A 17979-nucleotide genomic window follows, 5' to 3' on the forward strand; every position below is an offset into this window, starting at 1 on the left:
TGCTAACAGTTACTGCTGTTGAGCCAAGTACCACCTATTCTTTACTTGTACACTTGGTTTTTCTTCCCTAAGTATAAAATCTTACCTTTCTCACCACTGAATTCCATGTTGTTGGATAGGGCCCACATTCAAGTCTGTCAAGATCCTTCTGGATTTTGGCCCTGTCTTCTAAAGTGCTGCCTATTCCTGCCAGCTTGGTGTCATCTGCATTTTTGATGAGTTCCCCTTCTCACCCCTCATCTAAATCAATTATGAAAATGTTGGAGAGTAACTGGGCCTAAGACAGAACCTTGCATGCTTCGTCCATGTGGATGTAGTTCCATTGAGGACTGCATGTTAATGTGTTTGCTCAGTCAGTTATGAATCCATCAGGTGGATGCGATTTATCTCAAGGTAGTTACCAAGAAAAAGGTTGTGGTCTACTATGTCAGTGTCTTACTGAAGTCCAAGTATACTATGTCTGTAGCATTGGGCTGGTCCACTAATTTTAGTCATTTTGTCAAATAATTCAATATGATTTGTCTTGCATCATCTCTTTTTGAAAAACCCATGTTGGCTTCCAGTAATAGCTTTGCTGGTTTTAAAGTATTTGATTATCTTTTCCAGGATCTTCCAGGTAATGATGTCAGGCTGATTGATCTGTACGTTACAAATAGCAAAGTGAAATTAAATGAGGATAAGGAGTTGGATCAAAGTAGACAGTTCCCGCATATCACTTACATATATCTGGCACAGGGAGATGGGCAGCTTGGGCACTCCTCACAATAAGGGGGCTGATAGTGTCCATTACATTTGCATGTATTGCACTGACATTCCCCCCGGAGACTGCACACATTCCCATATTTATTCCGGCATTTATCTGTTGAAGCTAGGCACTGACAGGCAGTGCCATCATATTTTGAGTTACATTTACATTTTCCACAGTCACAAACACCTCTTTCTGAAAAGAGAAATTGGAGAGGTTAGGGCCAAAAGCATTTCTTTGCATCTGTCCTTGACACATAACATCTAGAAAGGGTTACTAAATACAGGCCAGCACTCTGCTGCACATGGCCAGCCATTCACAAGTGATCCACTGCAGGTACAGAAGCCCTGGAATTCTGGGCATCATATGAAAAATGCTGCAGTGATCCTCAATGCAAGAACTTGTCTCTGGCAAATTGGATGTTCAAAAACTGTGAAATAAACAATATTCTAAAGGAAATAGTCAATATTTATTTATAGGAACACAAAAATTCATCCTAGGTATATGGATATCAGCTGATTTACTTTCAAATTATACAGTGTGGATCAAATGGCTATTTATACAGCTCTTTGTAAAATGCAGAAAAATAACTCTGTGTAATGGGAATCATATGTTTTACAGCTTATAGTAAGAATGTCTGGAGTAATAATATTAAAGGCCAGAGGAGATAAATTTGGTATTTTCATACTCAGCTTTCATCAATCACTTACCTTCCCCTCCACACACTAGATCATTGTGAAGTTCACAGTTCATGTTGTCACATTCACAGAAGGGACCATAAATATGCTTTTTGGAATCTGCCATAGTATGGCAAATGCATTGTCCACATACACAATCTCCCAGGCCAGAACAAATGACTGAAGAATTGTCCTTTCTACAAGTTTTTTCCAGTTCCTTCCTGGTTTTGCCTCCAGTCTTACAATCACAGTTCTTTCCGACATAGCCAGCTTTGCATCTGGCATGAGAAAAGACATATTCAACATTGAAGAATAGAGTTAGCAAGCATCGTTATTATGATTAACCTTATTTTCAACTACAGTTTCCTTTATCTGTATTTATAATCTGCTACTATACAGTCTGCATCCACATATACTCATCAAAGAAGGCGTCAGGACCCACCCCAATTCACATCTTAGGAAAATAAGGACTCTTGGAGCCAAGTTGTCCGAAAGGAAAAATTTTACTAAGAATAAGGTTGGTTGTGGAGATATGAGACAGGATCTGGTCTTGAGTCACATTTCAAATCTATATAAGTATTCCCGGTTCAACCCACTCCCCTCAAAACTCCATTTGGTTAGGATCCCATCAATTTGGTTGTCAGGTCCTTCCGTGGGAAGAAAGGAACTTTGTGCATTCCTTTGTTGATTGCCTTCTTCTTACAGCCCCAACAGACAGATCACTTCCCCCCCTTTGTTCCCCCAGATCAAAGGTTCTTTGAAAGTAGCTACAGATAGACTGAATAAACAATCCCTCCTCCTTCTACCAATATGGCAGAATCCCGGTAGGCACAATATTTTAACCATACATTTATCAATGTGATATCAATGGATTCTGACAGAAGGATTCCTACTTCTGGATGGAGAGGCATAGAATTATTCTACTAATTTCTTTTTAGTCAGGATCCAGCCCACTGATGCCTCTGCTGCTCAGACTGTACAGATTACATAATTGTTCTCAGGTTAGTAAACTTCTATTTGAATTCACTTGCAACAGCCCCAAAGGCTTCAGGCAAATATTACATTTCTAAATATATACAATCAGATATTTTTCATTTCCACTTTCTTTCATAAGTTTATGTTTTACATTTTTAAAAAAGTTTCTGTATAGTATGCATGTATTAAATAAAAATTACCCAGAAGATTTGTGAATTTGATAAGAAAATGATTCAGTATGAAATATTTGCTAGCTAGGTACTCAGAGAGCCAGTTTGATGTAGTGATTAAGGTACAAGTCTAGAAACTGGGAGACCATGAGCCCTCCCCAAAATGTTTTTTATTGCTATTTATTGTTCTCAAGTTAAATTCCTTACCTTGAAAAATTCAAGCAAGCATTTGGTTTTTTTCTATAAGAGCAGTTTTTGAAAGACAGACTGCATGAAAATATGGATGTACAGATAGTCCTCAAGTTATAACCACTTTTTCAGTGACCATTCAAAGTTACAGTGGCACTGAACAAGAAGTACTTGTCATGGTTCTGATAGATGAAACCATTTAAAAGAACTTCAAGGCAAAGATTTCTTCCTTAAAGAACATTTTATTTAGGAAACAAAGTATGGGCACTTACATAGGTGAACCCAAGACTGAAATCACCTACCTCAGGCTACAAAATAACAAATTGTGGTTATTGCTGTTATAAATCACATTCACCAATTATTTCAAAACGCAGGATCTCCTCCCAGCTTTTCAGCCCGCCAAAACCCTTATCAGGGCTGACCTTGATTCTCACACAGAAGTATTATTATGGCTAACTGAGAAACTTAACATCCCCCTTCCTCCTCCTTCATCTAAAATCTCTAAACTAAACTGTGGCAATGAAGACAAAATGAAAAATGGTTTCAGTTCAGTTTGTCACAACATTGACAGTATTTACAACTGTTTCTTGAAGTTCCGACCATTATAGCACCCCCCCCATAGTCATATAATCATCATTTACAACCTTTCTTGCTGGCTTCCCACAACAAAGTCAACAGGGTAATGAGCAGGGAAGGTTGCAACTCACTCCCACAAGTTGCTCCTGCCTCCTGAGGAGCTTGAAACTTCTATGAAGTTTGAGATACTTCATAGGAAGAATAGAATAGAATAGAATAGAATAGAATAGAATAGAATAGAATAGAATAGAATAGAATAGAATAGAATAGAATAGAATAGAATAGAATAGAATAGAATAGAATAGAATAGAATAGAATAGAAGGGACCTTGGAGGTCTTCTAGTCCAGCCCCCTGCTTGAGCAGGAGAACCTTTACCATTTCAAACAAGTGATTGTCTAGTCTCTTGTTAAAAACCTCCAGTGTTGGAGTGCTCATAATTTCTGGTGGCAAGCTGTTCCACTGGTTAATTGTCCTCACAAGGAAGTAAGGACAGTGATGGGATTCAGCCAGTTCACACCACTTTGGCAGAACCGGTAGCTAATCTTTTGTTGCCCAGGCCCAGAATGGACTTCCGGAAGCAGCATCCACACAGAGAACTGGTTGTTCACACATTTGAATCCTACCACTGAGAATATTTGTACCTTAGGGTACAGCTGTGGTGCTCTCTGAGCTTGGGTTTCTGATGGAGTGGGGTTTGCTCTTTTTTATGCACTAGTCACTAGTGGCTTGCTTGTCAGTGATGGTAGAAGGGGTCTTGGCGGTTCCAGGTGCATGCCCTGCCCACCAGTGTCAAAGACAAACCTCCAATGAACCGCACAGCTGGATGGAAAATAGCCCAAGAAAGTAAGCAGAAAATTATATGGCTCATGATCATGGTTGCACACCTCAGACTAAACAAATATCAGTACACTGTGGAAAACCTCAAGGAACAATTAGAACAGACCAGCACACAAGAGCACATAGAAAGGCCAACAATCCTCATGAAGATTACATCCTTGGAGACATGCTGGAAAAGGGAAAAACCAAACTACTCAAACTATAAAAGGCAGAAGATTAGCAGAATACATCTATGCACACCAACTAGCATTCAGAAGACATGAGGAAAACTTCTTATTTTTACAACAGAAGGACAGATTTAATCATGGTTTCAATTGGGAAACTGTGAACATCCTACACCAAGCCAATTCCAAAAATGCTAGAGAATTCCTGGAACCCTGACACAGACAAATCAGATATCAATAATACATAGAGATAAACAGCATCTACATACCATTCAAAAGGGACAGTCAAAAAGCCAAGAAGGAACCCAAAAGACCCAAACACCTCCTCACCAGCAATCAACACCCAGATGTGCAGAGATTAATACCAAGATTAATACTAGACCAACAATCAAGAAGTACATAATATCTCAATCAAGCACCGCAGACTCAGTCAAACAAGTCAAACAAGTAAACAACAGCCTAAACAAGGAACCACCAAGATCACTCCTATCAACACTGACTGAGTAAGCCACTAATAAATATATATAAAATGAGAGCAACCTCCATTGCCTTCTAGAGCTGATGATGTTACCTAGTTTGGTAATGAAGTGTCTGCAAAAGAATAATCAAGCTCACAAAGCTCCAGGGACCCCATAATCCATAGCACAACCACCTGCCAGCACTCTGCAGCACCTCCTTTCAGCATCCCTCATCCTCTGCGGCATCTGCACATACCCTCTATAGTGCCTACCTGCAGTATCTGTGTACTGTCTCATGACATCTGTGCATCACCCTGCACTCCTTGCTCAAAATTCCCGCCTCTTCCTGCTTAATGACCTAAACAGTCCTGGAGTTACAATGGCAACTGGACCTGCTGATATTGCTGTCACTAAGTGATACAGGAACATGATGTTGCAATATATGACCGCTTTGGGTAACGCAGAAATTCTAATCCCATTATTTATTTATACCCCGTCTTTATTATTTTTACAAATATCCAAAACACCTTCCTCCACACAACAACAACCCTGTGAGATGGGCTGAGAGCCCAAAGTCATTCAGCTGGTTTTCATGGATAAAGCAGAACTTGAACTTATGGTTTCCTGCTTTCTAGCTCGGTGCCTTAAACACTAGACCAAACTGGTTCTCAATTGCAAATATATGACTTGTGTTGCTAAAATAGTTAGATTACCTGCAAATCCCACAAGTGATAGTCCCTTGTCCATTGCAATCGGATTCATTTGGTAATTCCTCATCACATTCACAGTTGCACCGACTGTATAAATGTACAGTGGTGAAGTCTGCGAAACCAAAAGGCTGCAGAGTAAGAGTCTGATTTTCAATGCATGATGTTGCTGTAATTTGCACTTGGAAGGTAATCTGTAAAAAAAAAAGACTTTGAGAGAAATGCTACATTATTAACATCCCTTTGCCCAATATTTCCTTCTTTTAAACTTTGATTTTTATAGCTTTTAATGTTTTGAATGATAATAATAATACTTCTGTATTTAGTTTAACTGTTTTTAGCTTGTTACACATTGCCCAGAGTCACTTGTTTTATGAGATAAGCAACTGTATAAATTTGACAAATAAATAAATAACCATATTAGCATGCATGGGGACTGATTTATTTTTTAAAAAATGGTCAAACACATAATTAATATATAGAGTTAATATGTAAACATAAATCAGGATAAGTTATAGATGTGTAAAAGCAGCAATTTAGTTTCACTTTAGCAGATACCATACTTGTTTTTATATGTGAATTGTAATAAACACTAACTAGCAATAAATCATACTAGCCTCAGTCCCTATTTGTTTTTGGAGTAGGAAGGATTGTCAAAAAGACAGTCCTGTTTAACAGTCCTGAACTCTAATATGTCCATTAATTAAGCACTAGAAGCGAGAGAGAGAGAGAGAGAGAGAGAGAGAGAGAGAGAGAGAGAGAGAGAGAGAGAGAGAGAGAGAGAGAGAGAGAGAGAGAGAGAGAGAGAGAGAGATAGCGCTCCAGTATTTAAAAGCTACATTTTGTTCTACTGTATATTTGTCTTGAGCAGGAACTGTACTTTGGAAAACAACTGCCACCACACCTATACAAAAACAACTTCAATAAAGATTGTCTCCAGATGTAACATTTTGTCAAGAACCTGTCTTTAAGGGACTCAGCCATATATTTTAAGAAAGGAAGTGCCACAATTTTATGTCATTTGCATTGTCGTAAAAAGAAGGAATGGGTAGGAATTTTAATCAGAGCATAGTATCTTTTAAGTTCAAAGGAAAAAAACCTTTTCAACAGAATCTTTAACAGCTTTGTTAAACAGGCTTATCAAATAAATTAGTACGTAAATAAATAAAAAACTTTTTGTAAATGTTTTCTGAAATGGAGAAACTAGCCTTTTCTTTTCATGTACATTACAATCAAAATACTTTTCAACAGAAACCATGTATGAGTTACTCCCTACCTTATCCTTTATTTTTACATTGTCGCATTCCCCTTTTGGTTGATTCTTTGTATGTATGTTATTAAGGCAGAAGGAATCATATGAAATTTTGATGGAGCTTGGCACAGAGCTATGTTCTAAAATAATTTTGGAAGATAAATCCTAAAATGAAATAAAAATAAACTTGATGAAAGACTAGAACCTGTGTCTTATTATTCAGAGGAAGAAAAACAAGATACTATTGCCTGTAAGTTCACAATGTTACACATCTTACATATAGAATAGGAAAAAAAAATCAACCCCAAAGAATTTTGGTGTCTCTCTTTTTGATGATATACCTTATTGTAAGTGATGATCCACTGATCAACTGACCGCTACCTTCTTATAATTACATTGTCTTCCATTTGTTTCTGGAAAATGGTTGGATTTTCTCTCCCTCTAATGAATGCATTGTTCTCTGACCTGGCAAGCAAATGGTAAGCTCAGCTATAGTTATCCTAGCCAACAGCTGTTTTGCTTTTACTTCTTCTGCCTGACACTTTTTTTTAGTAAATTACACATAGTTCCAAAGGGTAAAATAAATAGCTGACTTAGCACTCTTTTTCACTGCGAGGGCCACACCAAAATCTTTGGGGCTACAGCTTTGCATGCACGCAAATACACACATAGATCTTCCTTACACACTCACCCCACATGTATTCTATCATTATCTAATACAAACAATAATTCTATCATTATCTAATACAAATAATGTTTGTATTAAACAATTACATAGAGAATTGTAGGTCTTTACAGTATATTTTTTTGTTATATATTTTCATTTATTTTAAGCATTTATCATGTTGTTTTTTACACAGCCTTTTGATACAGTAATGCATATCCTTTTGGGCTTCTTCCTTTTTTCATTATTATTATTATTATTATTATTATTATTATTATTATTATTATTATTATTATTATTATTATTATTTCAAAAGCAATACAAAATGTATTTTAAAAAAGAACTAGCTTTAAGCTCTTAGATGGGGAGGGAAGGAGGAAGCTATTATGTTTTTTTTAAAAATCCCAATACTGACAAAGGGCATTATCATCCTTAAGTACTAGACTGGGAGAAAATGAGAAGCCACGAGATTTTCTGTTTCCTCACTGCAAGAGTGACCTTCTGCAGCTTGCCAGTAAGTAAGCAGATTGTCAGGCTACCTGGAAGTGAGGGATGGATGGAGACAGATGTGTTGAGGGCTTCCGGGTGGCAAGGCTCCGTTGCCGGCAGCCATTTAGGCTGTCAGCCCCGTCGCTCCGTAGAACCGCCGAAAACAGCGACGATCAGCTGTTTTGGCAGCTCGGAAGCCTGCTCCTCGGGAGAAGAGGAGGGAGTGAGCGCCCAGGCAGGGGTAGAGCTCTCCCAGACCGCCAGATTTGAAACTCTGGTGGTTGAAGGATTGAGCCCCCCCGAAGCCTGAGTTTGCTCCGGACCTCGGGACGCCTCTGCTCCAGGGCTTTGGAGCAGAGCAGGATGCAGCAACCATCCCTGCCAGCAAGAGTGAACTTTGGATTACTTGGATGCAGGCAGAGCTGTACAGGAGAATCATGTCAGAGCAAGTATATGATCTTTAACTCAGTGGATTTTGTGGAGATTTTTAAAAAGTGAAAGTGCGCAACAGAATTGAGTGGGCGAAAATAGCTGCCAAATCATCTAAAGTTCCTAGAAGTGCGGGGGCTTCCCCGGTGCAGCAATCTTTGTTACAGGCTTTAATGCCCCCTCCCCCTGCACCTGCACCAGCTTTGACAGCAAAAGATTTGCAGGATGTTTTGCAAGAGGCTATGAAAAAGCAATCTCAACAATTAGTTGAACTTATGGATGAGAAGCTTACAGATCTTATGGATGAGAAGCTAACAGAAATGAGGGCAGACATCTTACTTGCATTTCAAGGCATGGCCGTTTGCATTGAGCGTTTGGACGAAAGAGTAGAAGAACTTAGTCAAAATAATATCAGATTAGATGCTAAAATGATGGATGCTGAAACTGTGATGGATAAGATTGACGACGATTTAACCATGGTACAGTACCATGAGATGGAGTTTGCTGTGAGAATTAGGGGCTTAAAAGAGGATTCTAAGGAAAATTTGAAAAAAGTAGTTTCAGAAGCCCTGGAAGGCATTTTGGGGCGCTCAGCAGAAGATATTATGGTGGATATAGATAAAATATTTTGTGTTAATTCATGGATTGCAAGGCAAAGGAAATTACCCAGAGATGTGGTGGTTAATTTAAGAGAGAATTTTTATAAAATGTTTTATAGATGGCATTTAGATCCTAAAAAATTAGCAAGTATGTATCCGAACTGCCAGCCCAAATGTTGGAGGTGTGGTTGTGAGGATGCAACGTATTTTCATATATGGTGGACTTGTAAAAAGGTTAAAGCTTTTTGGATTAAAATTTGGTGGAATATGCAAAAGATATTTAAGAAAAGGATAAAGTTTTCTCCACAATTGTTTTTATTGGGTATTATTACAGATACTACTGTTATAGATATTAAGTTGATGTTGAATTTAATTACGGCAGCGAGACTTTTAGTAGCGCAATATTGGAAGAAGGAAGAACTGCCGACTATAGAAGAGTGGACTTTAAAAGTTTCTAACTTGGCGGAGATGGCAACAATTTCAGCGTATTTGAAAGATCAATCGCAACAGAGATACATTGTGGAATGGAGGAGATGGATTGATTATATTCAGAATAAATATGGGACTAAAAAGTTTCATTTAGCATTTGAATAAGTAGTGGATCTATATGATGTACAACTAGTTAGTAGTTATTTTATTAATATTTTGACGATGGTGAGTTAAAGTGCAATAGAATTTAATGTTTTATTGTTGTTAGCATATTTTAGATTATGTTTATTTGTAATTTTATACCCTGTATTTAGCTCTGGGAGGTCGGGGAGGGGGGAGGGTAGGGTAGGGAGGGGTTGGGGAGAGGGGAGAGGGGAGGGGGAGGAGGGGTTTTTTTGTATTCAAAAATGTATTGTAAAACTTTTCAATAAAAAAAAAAGAGAGAGATGTGTTGAACTGCAGGAAGCTTCCAGGGGTCGTATATGGCCTATGAGCTGGAAGTGAACTTAAGTAAGATAAGAAGGTTATCTTAGAAGATTATCTCCTGAATGGAAAATAACTTCATGTCAACATAGTATGATAGACTTGTGGGGCGGGCGCGTTGTGCAATAAATTCACATGGTGTAATAAGATTTCATTTGATTTGATTAATAACACTTACATTATAAGCATGCTGGATGAGTTCAACTATATTATTTGAATTCTCCTGCAGTTCTCCTACAGCAGACTTGGGGATCATCTTGCTCAGTTTCTACCAATAAAACATGCCAAAAACATTATCTTATAAGCTTTCATGCAGCATAACATAACAACATTTGCTTTGTTCATGTGACATAATTTACAAAATTGTCTATGTTACTGGAGATTTACTTACTTCGTATGTATCGTACACTTTTTTGGTAACAGCAAAAATGGGCTGGATATTATTTTCTTTAAGTTTTAGAATCAACTGACCAACAGAAGGATAGTCCTATGGAACCAAGGAAATGGGGTGAGAGCTCTGTTTTCAAATAAACACAGATGATGGTCCTAACCCATTCACTAATTCTGACCTAGCTTTTGGACAAGAAACCACCCTGCTTCAGTCTCAGCTCATATTTTTCATCTGGGCAGTACAAGTATTGTTTGGCTGTCATTGTACGACTCTCATATTTTCCCACTTTATCCTCCTCCCGCTTTTTTTGCTACAAAAGTCCACTGAGATAGAACAAATGGAATAATTGCTGAATGCTTATTTACAGTATTCATAGTTGTATGGATGCTCTATTGCATTCTACTATTTCACTCTGTCTCTCTTTTGCGACATGTCATGTGACTGGTAGTTCAAGCAGCATCACTCTGAGAGCAACGCTGGCTTTGAGTGACAGAGCATAAGATTATCAGACCTCTTGCTTTACAGGAGCAGAGATGATTACTCTCAGAAGGTGACCCTCACTGGTTTTGCCTAAACAATCAAAGTCTTCTGTCCTAAGCCATCCTTTCTTCCAAAGGGGTTATGGGATGGGCAATGGAGCAATGTGTTTGAAATAGCCATGCTTAGACAGGGATTACAAGACATGTTGTGGACAGGGCAGCCCCTCATTTTTTCCCCAGGCTTCCAGAGAGGAAGCCTGAAAAATCTTGTACAGCTTTAATGAACACAAATAGCTTCTGCATTCACAGAAGTTTGGCAGGTCTTCTCTTTAATAATTGTTGACGTGTTTGTAGCCTTACTACATTTTAATATTTTGTTTGTTCTTTTTTTATTTTATGGATTTATTTTAGGCAGCACACTGTGTGTTGGGGTGTGTGTGTACACACGGAGACACAAGTACATGTTACTCTAAATATATAATAGAAACACATACACATATATACAATTGTGTAATTAGATGTTATTAAAAACAGTATAAAATCTTGCTCTTAATATAATTATTCTTATTGGATTGCACATAATCTGGTAAATCATGTTCTTATTGTCAAAATGATTGGCATCTTGATTCTCATTTCCAGAGGGCGAATAGTGCAGACCAGCTGTTTTACATGAACTCTAGTCTACCTCTAGACTGAAAAGGCAAACTACTTATCCTATAGCAGTGCTAGCTGAGAGCTACTTGTATACTTACATATTCATTGCTTTTTTTGTACATATTGTCTTCCAAGTGGCATTCTCCATCAAAAGGTGTTAAAATGGCTCCAAGCTTACCATCCCCAGCAAAATGAAAACCATCATCGGTTGTGTAGACCAATAAGCGAGTCACATCCTTCCAGCCAATTTTATTCTAGATTTTAAAACAAAACAAATTCTAAAGCAGTAATAATTATAACAAATTACAAAATCGCCGATGCAGGAAGGGACATGATGAATCTGACAATTTTTCAATCTAAGACAGGCAAGCCTTTCTAATGTCACATCTTTAACAGGTGCTTTCAGGTGCCTGTCCTGCTGCTAAAGAAAGAAATTCAGCATTTTCCTTCCAGATGCCTTCCTCCAAAAGAGTTCTTCATGAAAACCTATTTCTCCTAGCTTACCCCAAGGCTGGATTCAGTGGCAGAGATACGAAGAAAATAAATGTGAGGCATTCTACTTCACCTTCTTCCGAACCCTCCTTGGTTGACTCAGCTAGTGTGTTTGTTGACGCCAAGAAAAGACCAAACCCACCTCAGGAACCATAAAAAGAATTTACTTTCTAATAATTTTTATGCTATTAATGTCATAATCTTAAGAAGCCTTAAAAACAGTAAGGTATGATATTTGAAGTCAAAGGTTTTGGCTTCTTTTAGTTTATTCCAGGGGGAAAAACAGCATGAGCAGAACACAAATATTAGTTTTAATAAATGAACAGTCTCTGTGGGAAATCCTGGATTGTTAATTCTGTTTAGTTTGTCACTTTTTTCCCCTGCAAGCTGTTTCAGTTGCCCATACTGACAACAAGCACAATATAAATGTAAATAATCATAAGTGGCATTTATATGGGCTTACATTCATGGCCCTGAACGGAAAAATTATTTGTATAGAATTTGTGGAAAAGTAGCATATACTGGAAATAATAAATTAGTGAAACCATCTTCCAGAGGTCATTAATCAGTTCTATTTCCACACAGTAGTGGCCATGAGACTTACCCCACAGACAGCGGCCTGCATCATGGCATCAAGTCCTCCTTCTGGCGCATCGAGATTCCCCGATATATTCTGCTTCCCTACTTCTTCTTTAAAACTCTGTACATCATCAGTGAGGCTAAGCACATGCCTGAAAGCAAATGGTGGTTGGCACTTGGTCTCCTTGGTTGGGCATGGATTCTGGAGCTTCTCTGGATGTGTGTTTACAAATGGCAGGACAGTCTTATCCACAAAGGCACCAAAACCTAAAGAAAATGTTAAGGAACAGTAGTCCTTGAAAGACAGAAGCTAGTGGAAAATGTTTTGGAGATGCCAACTGTCTTAAGAAGAGCTTGGTTGGACTGCACTGAGGGATTACCTAACCAAGCATTCTGTTTTTTTTGCAACAGTCAGTCAAATCTTGTCTGACATCTATGAGAAGGACATGAGGATAACTGATATTCAAATCCATGCTAACTTTCCTGGAGAAGGCATATTATGTTTACCAACCGTTAGTAGCTTTATCCTCCATGAATTATCTAATATTGTTTTAAAGCCATTTAAGGTGAAGGCTCTCAGCATAGCATGAAAAAGTGAATTCCACTATTTCATTTAGTAGTATGAGGAACATTTTCATAAATTCCCCCAACCTATAGCTTATTTGTAGGACCTTGGTTTGCAGTACAATGTAAGGAGGAGATATTTAAGGTCATCTCAAAAGGCTTTAGTGCTGATCTCTCAATATTATCATGTCTCTGTATTTTTCCAGCCCAAATGTCCAAAATGTCACTTAGCAAAACTTCCATTTACAAATTGCAATGCTGGAACTCTTTGGCGCTTGGGGCAGGCTGGCTCCCCATTGATATTTCCACTTCCCCATTGCGGACAAGCTACAAATCTTGGTACTGTCACCCTGGGCTTTTCAACCACCAGAGATATACATTATTTGCTGTGGTAAGGATGGGGCAAGTACATGCAATGCCATTAAGTAGTTGATTTGGCACTCCTGCCAGCAGAAGAAGCATGGGTTGCTCTTGGTGGTTATTCACAATGATTGAAGTGGGGAGAAGTGCAGACCATTGTGAGACCAAATCTGAGGGCTTCAAGAGTGGAAACTATACTAGCATAGAAGCTCCCTAATCCAGAAAACACCAAATAATGCAATCCTTCTTTACAGAATTGTTGTACCAGAACCTTAGTCTCCTTTATTTCCATGGTATGACATTTTATTATGTCAAATAAAAAAGAAAAGAAAACTAACTATAAAGTATAGTTGTATCCAATGTTAAAATTCTGAAAATGGCTATTTCTTCAAAATGCAAAATTAAGAAATGTTAATTAAGACATGAGAAATACCGGACTCCATATTATAGAATTTCTCAGGGGAATCTTAGTAACTGGAAACACTTGAAAAAATAAGAATCATGTCAAGCTTAATTCTTGGCCACTCATGGACACTGCCATGCCATTTTCTTATCAATAATATGAAGCCATTTGCACTATCACCACTTGGAATACATTTTTGACATTTCAGCACCCTTAGGGTTTCAGGGTGGTTTCTTACTGAGCACTAATTGGGTATGACCCTTATTAGCTGTTTCTCAAGATCAGCTAAAGTTGGTTAAGTGCTTTCATCTGTTGTGACAGAAGACAGTTGAATATTTTAGTAGAATGCACATACCTATCCGTGCACGTTTGGTAATGTTCTGGAGAGCTTTAAGGAGATCTCCTCCTAATTTCTTCACTGTTTGCAGATCATCATCCATAGAGAATGAGAGGTCCATCAAATAATAGAGATCTATAGGATAATCTTCCCCACGCTGGAATGTCACATTAAAAACAGCAGGTTGTTCTATTGGTAAAAGGGAAGATGTTGAACATCTGCTCCAATTTTATCTCATCTCACAAACCTAATGATGCTTCTCTGAACCAGGTGACTGTAGGCTGAGTAGCTGATTGTGTGACGTGTGAGAAACCCATGAAAGCACATGAAAGGGCAGAAGAAATCAGCATGGTGGTCAAATTGTGACAGAATGATAAAGAAGGCATCACTGAAGTTAATTAGGTCCCAGGGGACGGTGCAGTGTGAGGATAGGAGCAGAGGAGCAGAGTGAGAAATGCACAGAATGAAAGTGGGGTATGGAATATGGAAACAGAAATCAAGCCAGCAATCTTTGTGCATATACATATACACAAAAACACACAAACACACGGGTCACATGCCTATTTCCCCATTCTCTTTAATTTGCATAACTTTATATATGATACTCAGATCTCACATACTCTGAGATACGCATATGGTGTTTCATTATAGTGAAAACTAGGAAATTTTAAAGTAAAAAAAATGACATTAATAGAATTGTAGTTAGCCTGAATTATTGTGCCAAGGTCATAGTGAATTAATTGCCTTGGAAAATACAATTAGTCATGTTGTCTAAACAGAGCTTTTGAATAAGAATATATATATCAATATATTTGAAGCTGGATCTATACTAATTCTCTATTTTAAAAAAAATGCTTGATAAGAAATGGAAAAAGTCACATGTGTCATATGCTTCCTGCAGCCATTCTTTTAGCCATTTCCTAAGTTTCTGATTTAAGGTTCAGATTCTGAAATACCTGGTCTTAAATGTAGTCGCACCTCCTCTGGGTAGATTTGTTTCTTCATATTTGATTGATCAGAAGAAACTGGGTGAGCAAAGCTTTCTGGGAAAATAATGTTCCCATCACATCCCTTCTCAAGGAGCTTTTGCTTTGTGTCACATCGAACTGAATCTGGTTCTCCTATTTTTGTGAAATCCTGTGTTTCATAACAATCAAAACACAAAAACAATTAATAAGCTTGAGATATTTATTGGGTATACATAAAATATTTTAGATAGAGGAAAATATTATTTTATTGTTAAAGGGCATGTTTCTTGCAATCATCATCATCATCATTATGATCATCATCATCATTCTAGCAACTCTGGGCAGTTCACCAATTATTTAAGACATTTTAAAACAAGTAACAGTACAAAAAACATGATGGCAGAGAAATAAACCCAGATAGGAACAAGAGAAACAAAGTAAATGGAGATCAATTATTCTCACCAAGGTCTTAGCAAAGAACCATGCCTTCAAGGCCCTTCGAAATACCAGTAGAGTCAGAGCTATTTATTTCTTAAAATAATAATTACTTCATTTGGTATTTCACAGCAATATGAAGATAGTACCTCCTTCAAGTTGAAGTCATTTTTTAGAACTTCATGACATGGGCTATATAGTTTCCTTGACAACAATACACAAGTGGTATGAGATTGCATTTTTCGAGGGTGCTTTATCATCTAGCCTAACTTACAGTCCACTGCATCCTCCTCCTAGTCAGTGAGATGTGGTCAACAGTATGTTGGCTTGCAAACCTATATCTCAAATATCCTAAATTGCATAGAATAGCATAAGCATGTCAAACTGGGCATTAGTTGCCCTTAGGGCAGTCTGGCCAAAATTTGCCAAAACTGGCTGATAGTATCATTAGTAAGAAATTCTGCAATGGTTCCAGCATGACTGAGCTATTTTTATTTTTCTCTTGTAAAAAATGGTTTAAAATTATTGATTGACCAAAGCCTTGATGGGCACAATCAAAATTAACTGAAAATATAAATTTACAGGATTTATCAAGTGTGCACAAAATAATTATTATTTCTTTGGTCTATTAATGCCTTTTACAAGACCTTTGAATATGAATATTCTTTCTGGAATCAATGAAACCAATTTTTTAATATCTTCCTTACCATTCCACTCCTTTTTAGTTGAAAAACTAAAAATGGATGAGAATGAGAAGAATCTTACAGATTTTCCAAACCACCTGTTCTGTTTCCCTAGCATTTACAACACCAAATCAGAATACCCAAAGCACTGTAAACACAAACATATTTATATTGTTATGCATTTGGAGTACAAGGACAATACTCAACCAAAATTTAATTATGCTGCACAATAAGAGCGGAAATTATTTGGTTCCTCATCTTAGCAACATTTATTTCTGTATGCTTGTAGTGGCTTGTACAGACATTCTTTCCTTGGGTTTAACATTAGGTGTGAATGTAAAGAAAAAAATTCTACCAATGTATTGGTTCCATTAGTATTATTTATTTATTTAGTGTATGGCATAATCATATATGGACTAGTAATATAAATTAACATTTCAACTAGATTAGTAGAATCCAATAAAATATAAATGACAAAGAGGTCTATGTTGAAATATCAATGTCTCCGGGCCATCTAACCATTGAAGAGCAGCATTATTTATATTAAAAAAAAATCAAATGCTGGACCGGTATATGCCCTCAGCTTTCAGCCAGTCATGATGTAAATCTACAGTTTGACATGGGACCCCAACTGAGTCACACGGAAGGGAGGATATTTTGCCCCATTTATACAGAGAATCCCGGCAAATGCCGGGTGCGAGGTGCGAATCCTATTCAGGATTGTCCATTTCTGATGTGGTAGTTAAAAGCCTGGCACCTTTTTTGTGTGGGATCTTTTATATGTCTTTCTATGTCTGGGCATCCAGCGACCCCTTTGATTTTCCACTAGGAATCATTGTTAAAGTTGTTGGGCAGATGCTGTGCTAGTGCCAGTGGGGGCTTTCCTGGATTTGAGTTCCATTACTAGCAGCTATAAGAAAGAACATTACAGTCTGCTTTGTTTCCTATAACCCCAGTAAAATAGCATTGCGAGAGATGAGACAGAGAAGGTCAAGTTCATCTGATGACAAAATAAAGATAGAATTCTTTTTTTTTAGTATTTTCGGACTGCAAGTATTTTCTTTTCTGGGAGCACTGACAGCAAGCCTTTTCATAAAGCAGAACTTAATGTGAGCCAAAGTTTCCACCCAAAGCAAAAAACCAAAAAGCAAACCCCAAACAGTCAATGACAGTTGAAAGGGACAAATTAAAAAGAGACCACTGAAAGACACTTTAAAATGTAAGAGTTTGTTTTTTTGTTTCTCTTTCTTTAAAAAAAAAAACCTACCCGTTTCTTGCACCAGGCACAACCAGGGCCAGACTCAATGCAGTCCTGACATGTTTTTACATTGTATTTGGTACATTCGAGAGAAAATGCTTAAGAAGGAAGAGGAAGAAAATGTTATAAAAGAGCTATAATGAACAACAGACAAAACACAAGTACCTGAACCTCCCCAGATATGAAAATAGCCCACTTTGGCAGCAATCTACCATCTGGAAGTGCATTTTGCCAACCACCCCAAGCATCAGCTGTTCTAAGTCCTCAACTTAGGATCACAATTAAGCCAAACGTTGCTGTGATTGTTAAGTGAGTTTTGCCCCATTTTACAACTTCTTTTACCACAGTTGTTAAGTGAACCACTACAGATGTCAAATGAATCATGTGGCCATGAATCTGGCTTCCCCCACTGACTTAGCCTGAGAGAAGCCAGCTGGAAAGGTTACAAACCGTGATCCCATGACCCTGGGACAGTGCAATTATCATAAACACATGCCAGTTGCCAAGCGCCCGAATTTTGATCACATGACCA

General features: G+C 37.8%; 1 protein-coding gene across 2 annotated transcripts in view; it reads right to left on the reverse strand.

Moving 5' to 3' along the window:
* Window positions 1-17979, reverse strand: part of ITGB2 (integrin subunit beta 2) — a 37794-nt gene that overhangs the window by 8177 nt on the left and 11638 nt on the right. Inside the window, exons 3-13 of one of the 2 annotated variants that reach the window (XM_083353835.1) lie at window positions 17457-17545; window positions 15060-15240; window positions 14122-14292; window positions 12465-12706; window positions 11467-11622; window positions 10236-10331; window positions 10023-10112; window positions 6776-6916; window positions 5506-5693; window positions 1456-1700; window positions 721-940 (exon numbers count right to left, since the gene is read on the reverse strand). In XM_083353835.1, coding sequence (XP_083209961.1) covers window positions 721-940; window positions 1456-1700; window positions 5506-5693; window positions 6776-6916; window positions 10023-10112; window positions 10236-10331; window positions 11467-11622; window positions 12465-12706; window positions 14122-14292; window positions 15060-15240; window positions 17457-17545 — 1819 coding nt within the window. The remainder of the gene's footprint in view (window positions 1-720; window positions 941-1455; window positions 1701-5505; window positions 5694-6775; window positions 6917-10022; window positions 10113-10235; window positions 10332-11466; window positions 11623-12464; window positions 12707-14121; window positions 14293-15059; window positions 15241-17456; window positions 17546-17979) is intronic. The other variant, XM_083353836.1, reaches the window with a different exon arrangement.

This window comes from Vipera ursinii (assembly GCF_947247035.1).
Source record: "Vipera ursinii genome assembly, chromosome: 1".
In the NCBI taxonomy this organism is placed as follows: Eukaryota; Metazoa; Chordata; class Lepidosauria; order Squamata; family Viperidae; genus Vipera; species Vipera ursinii.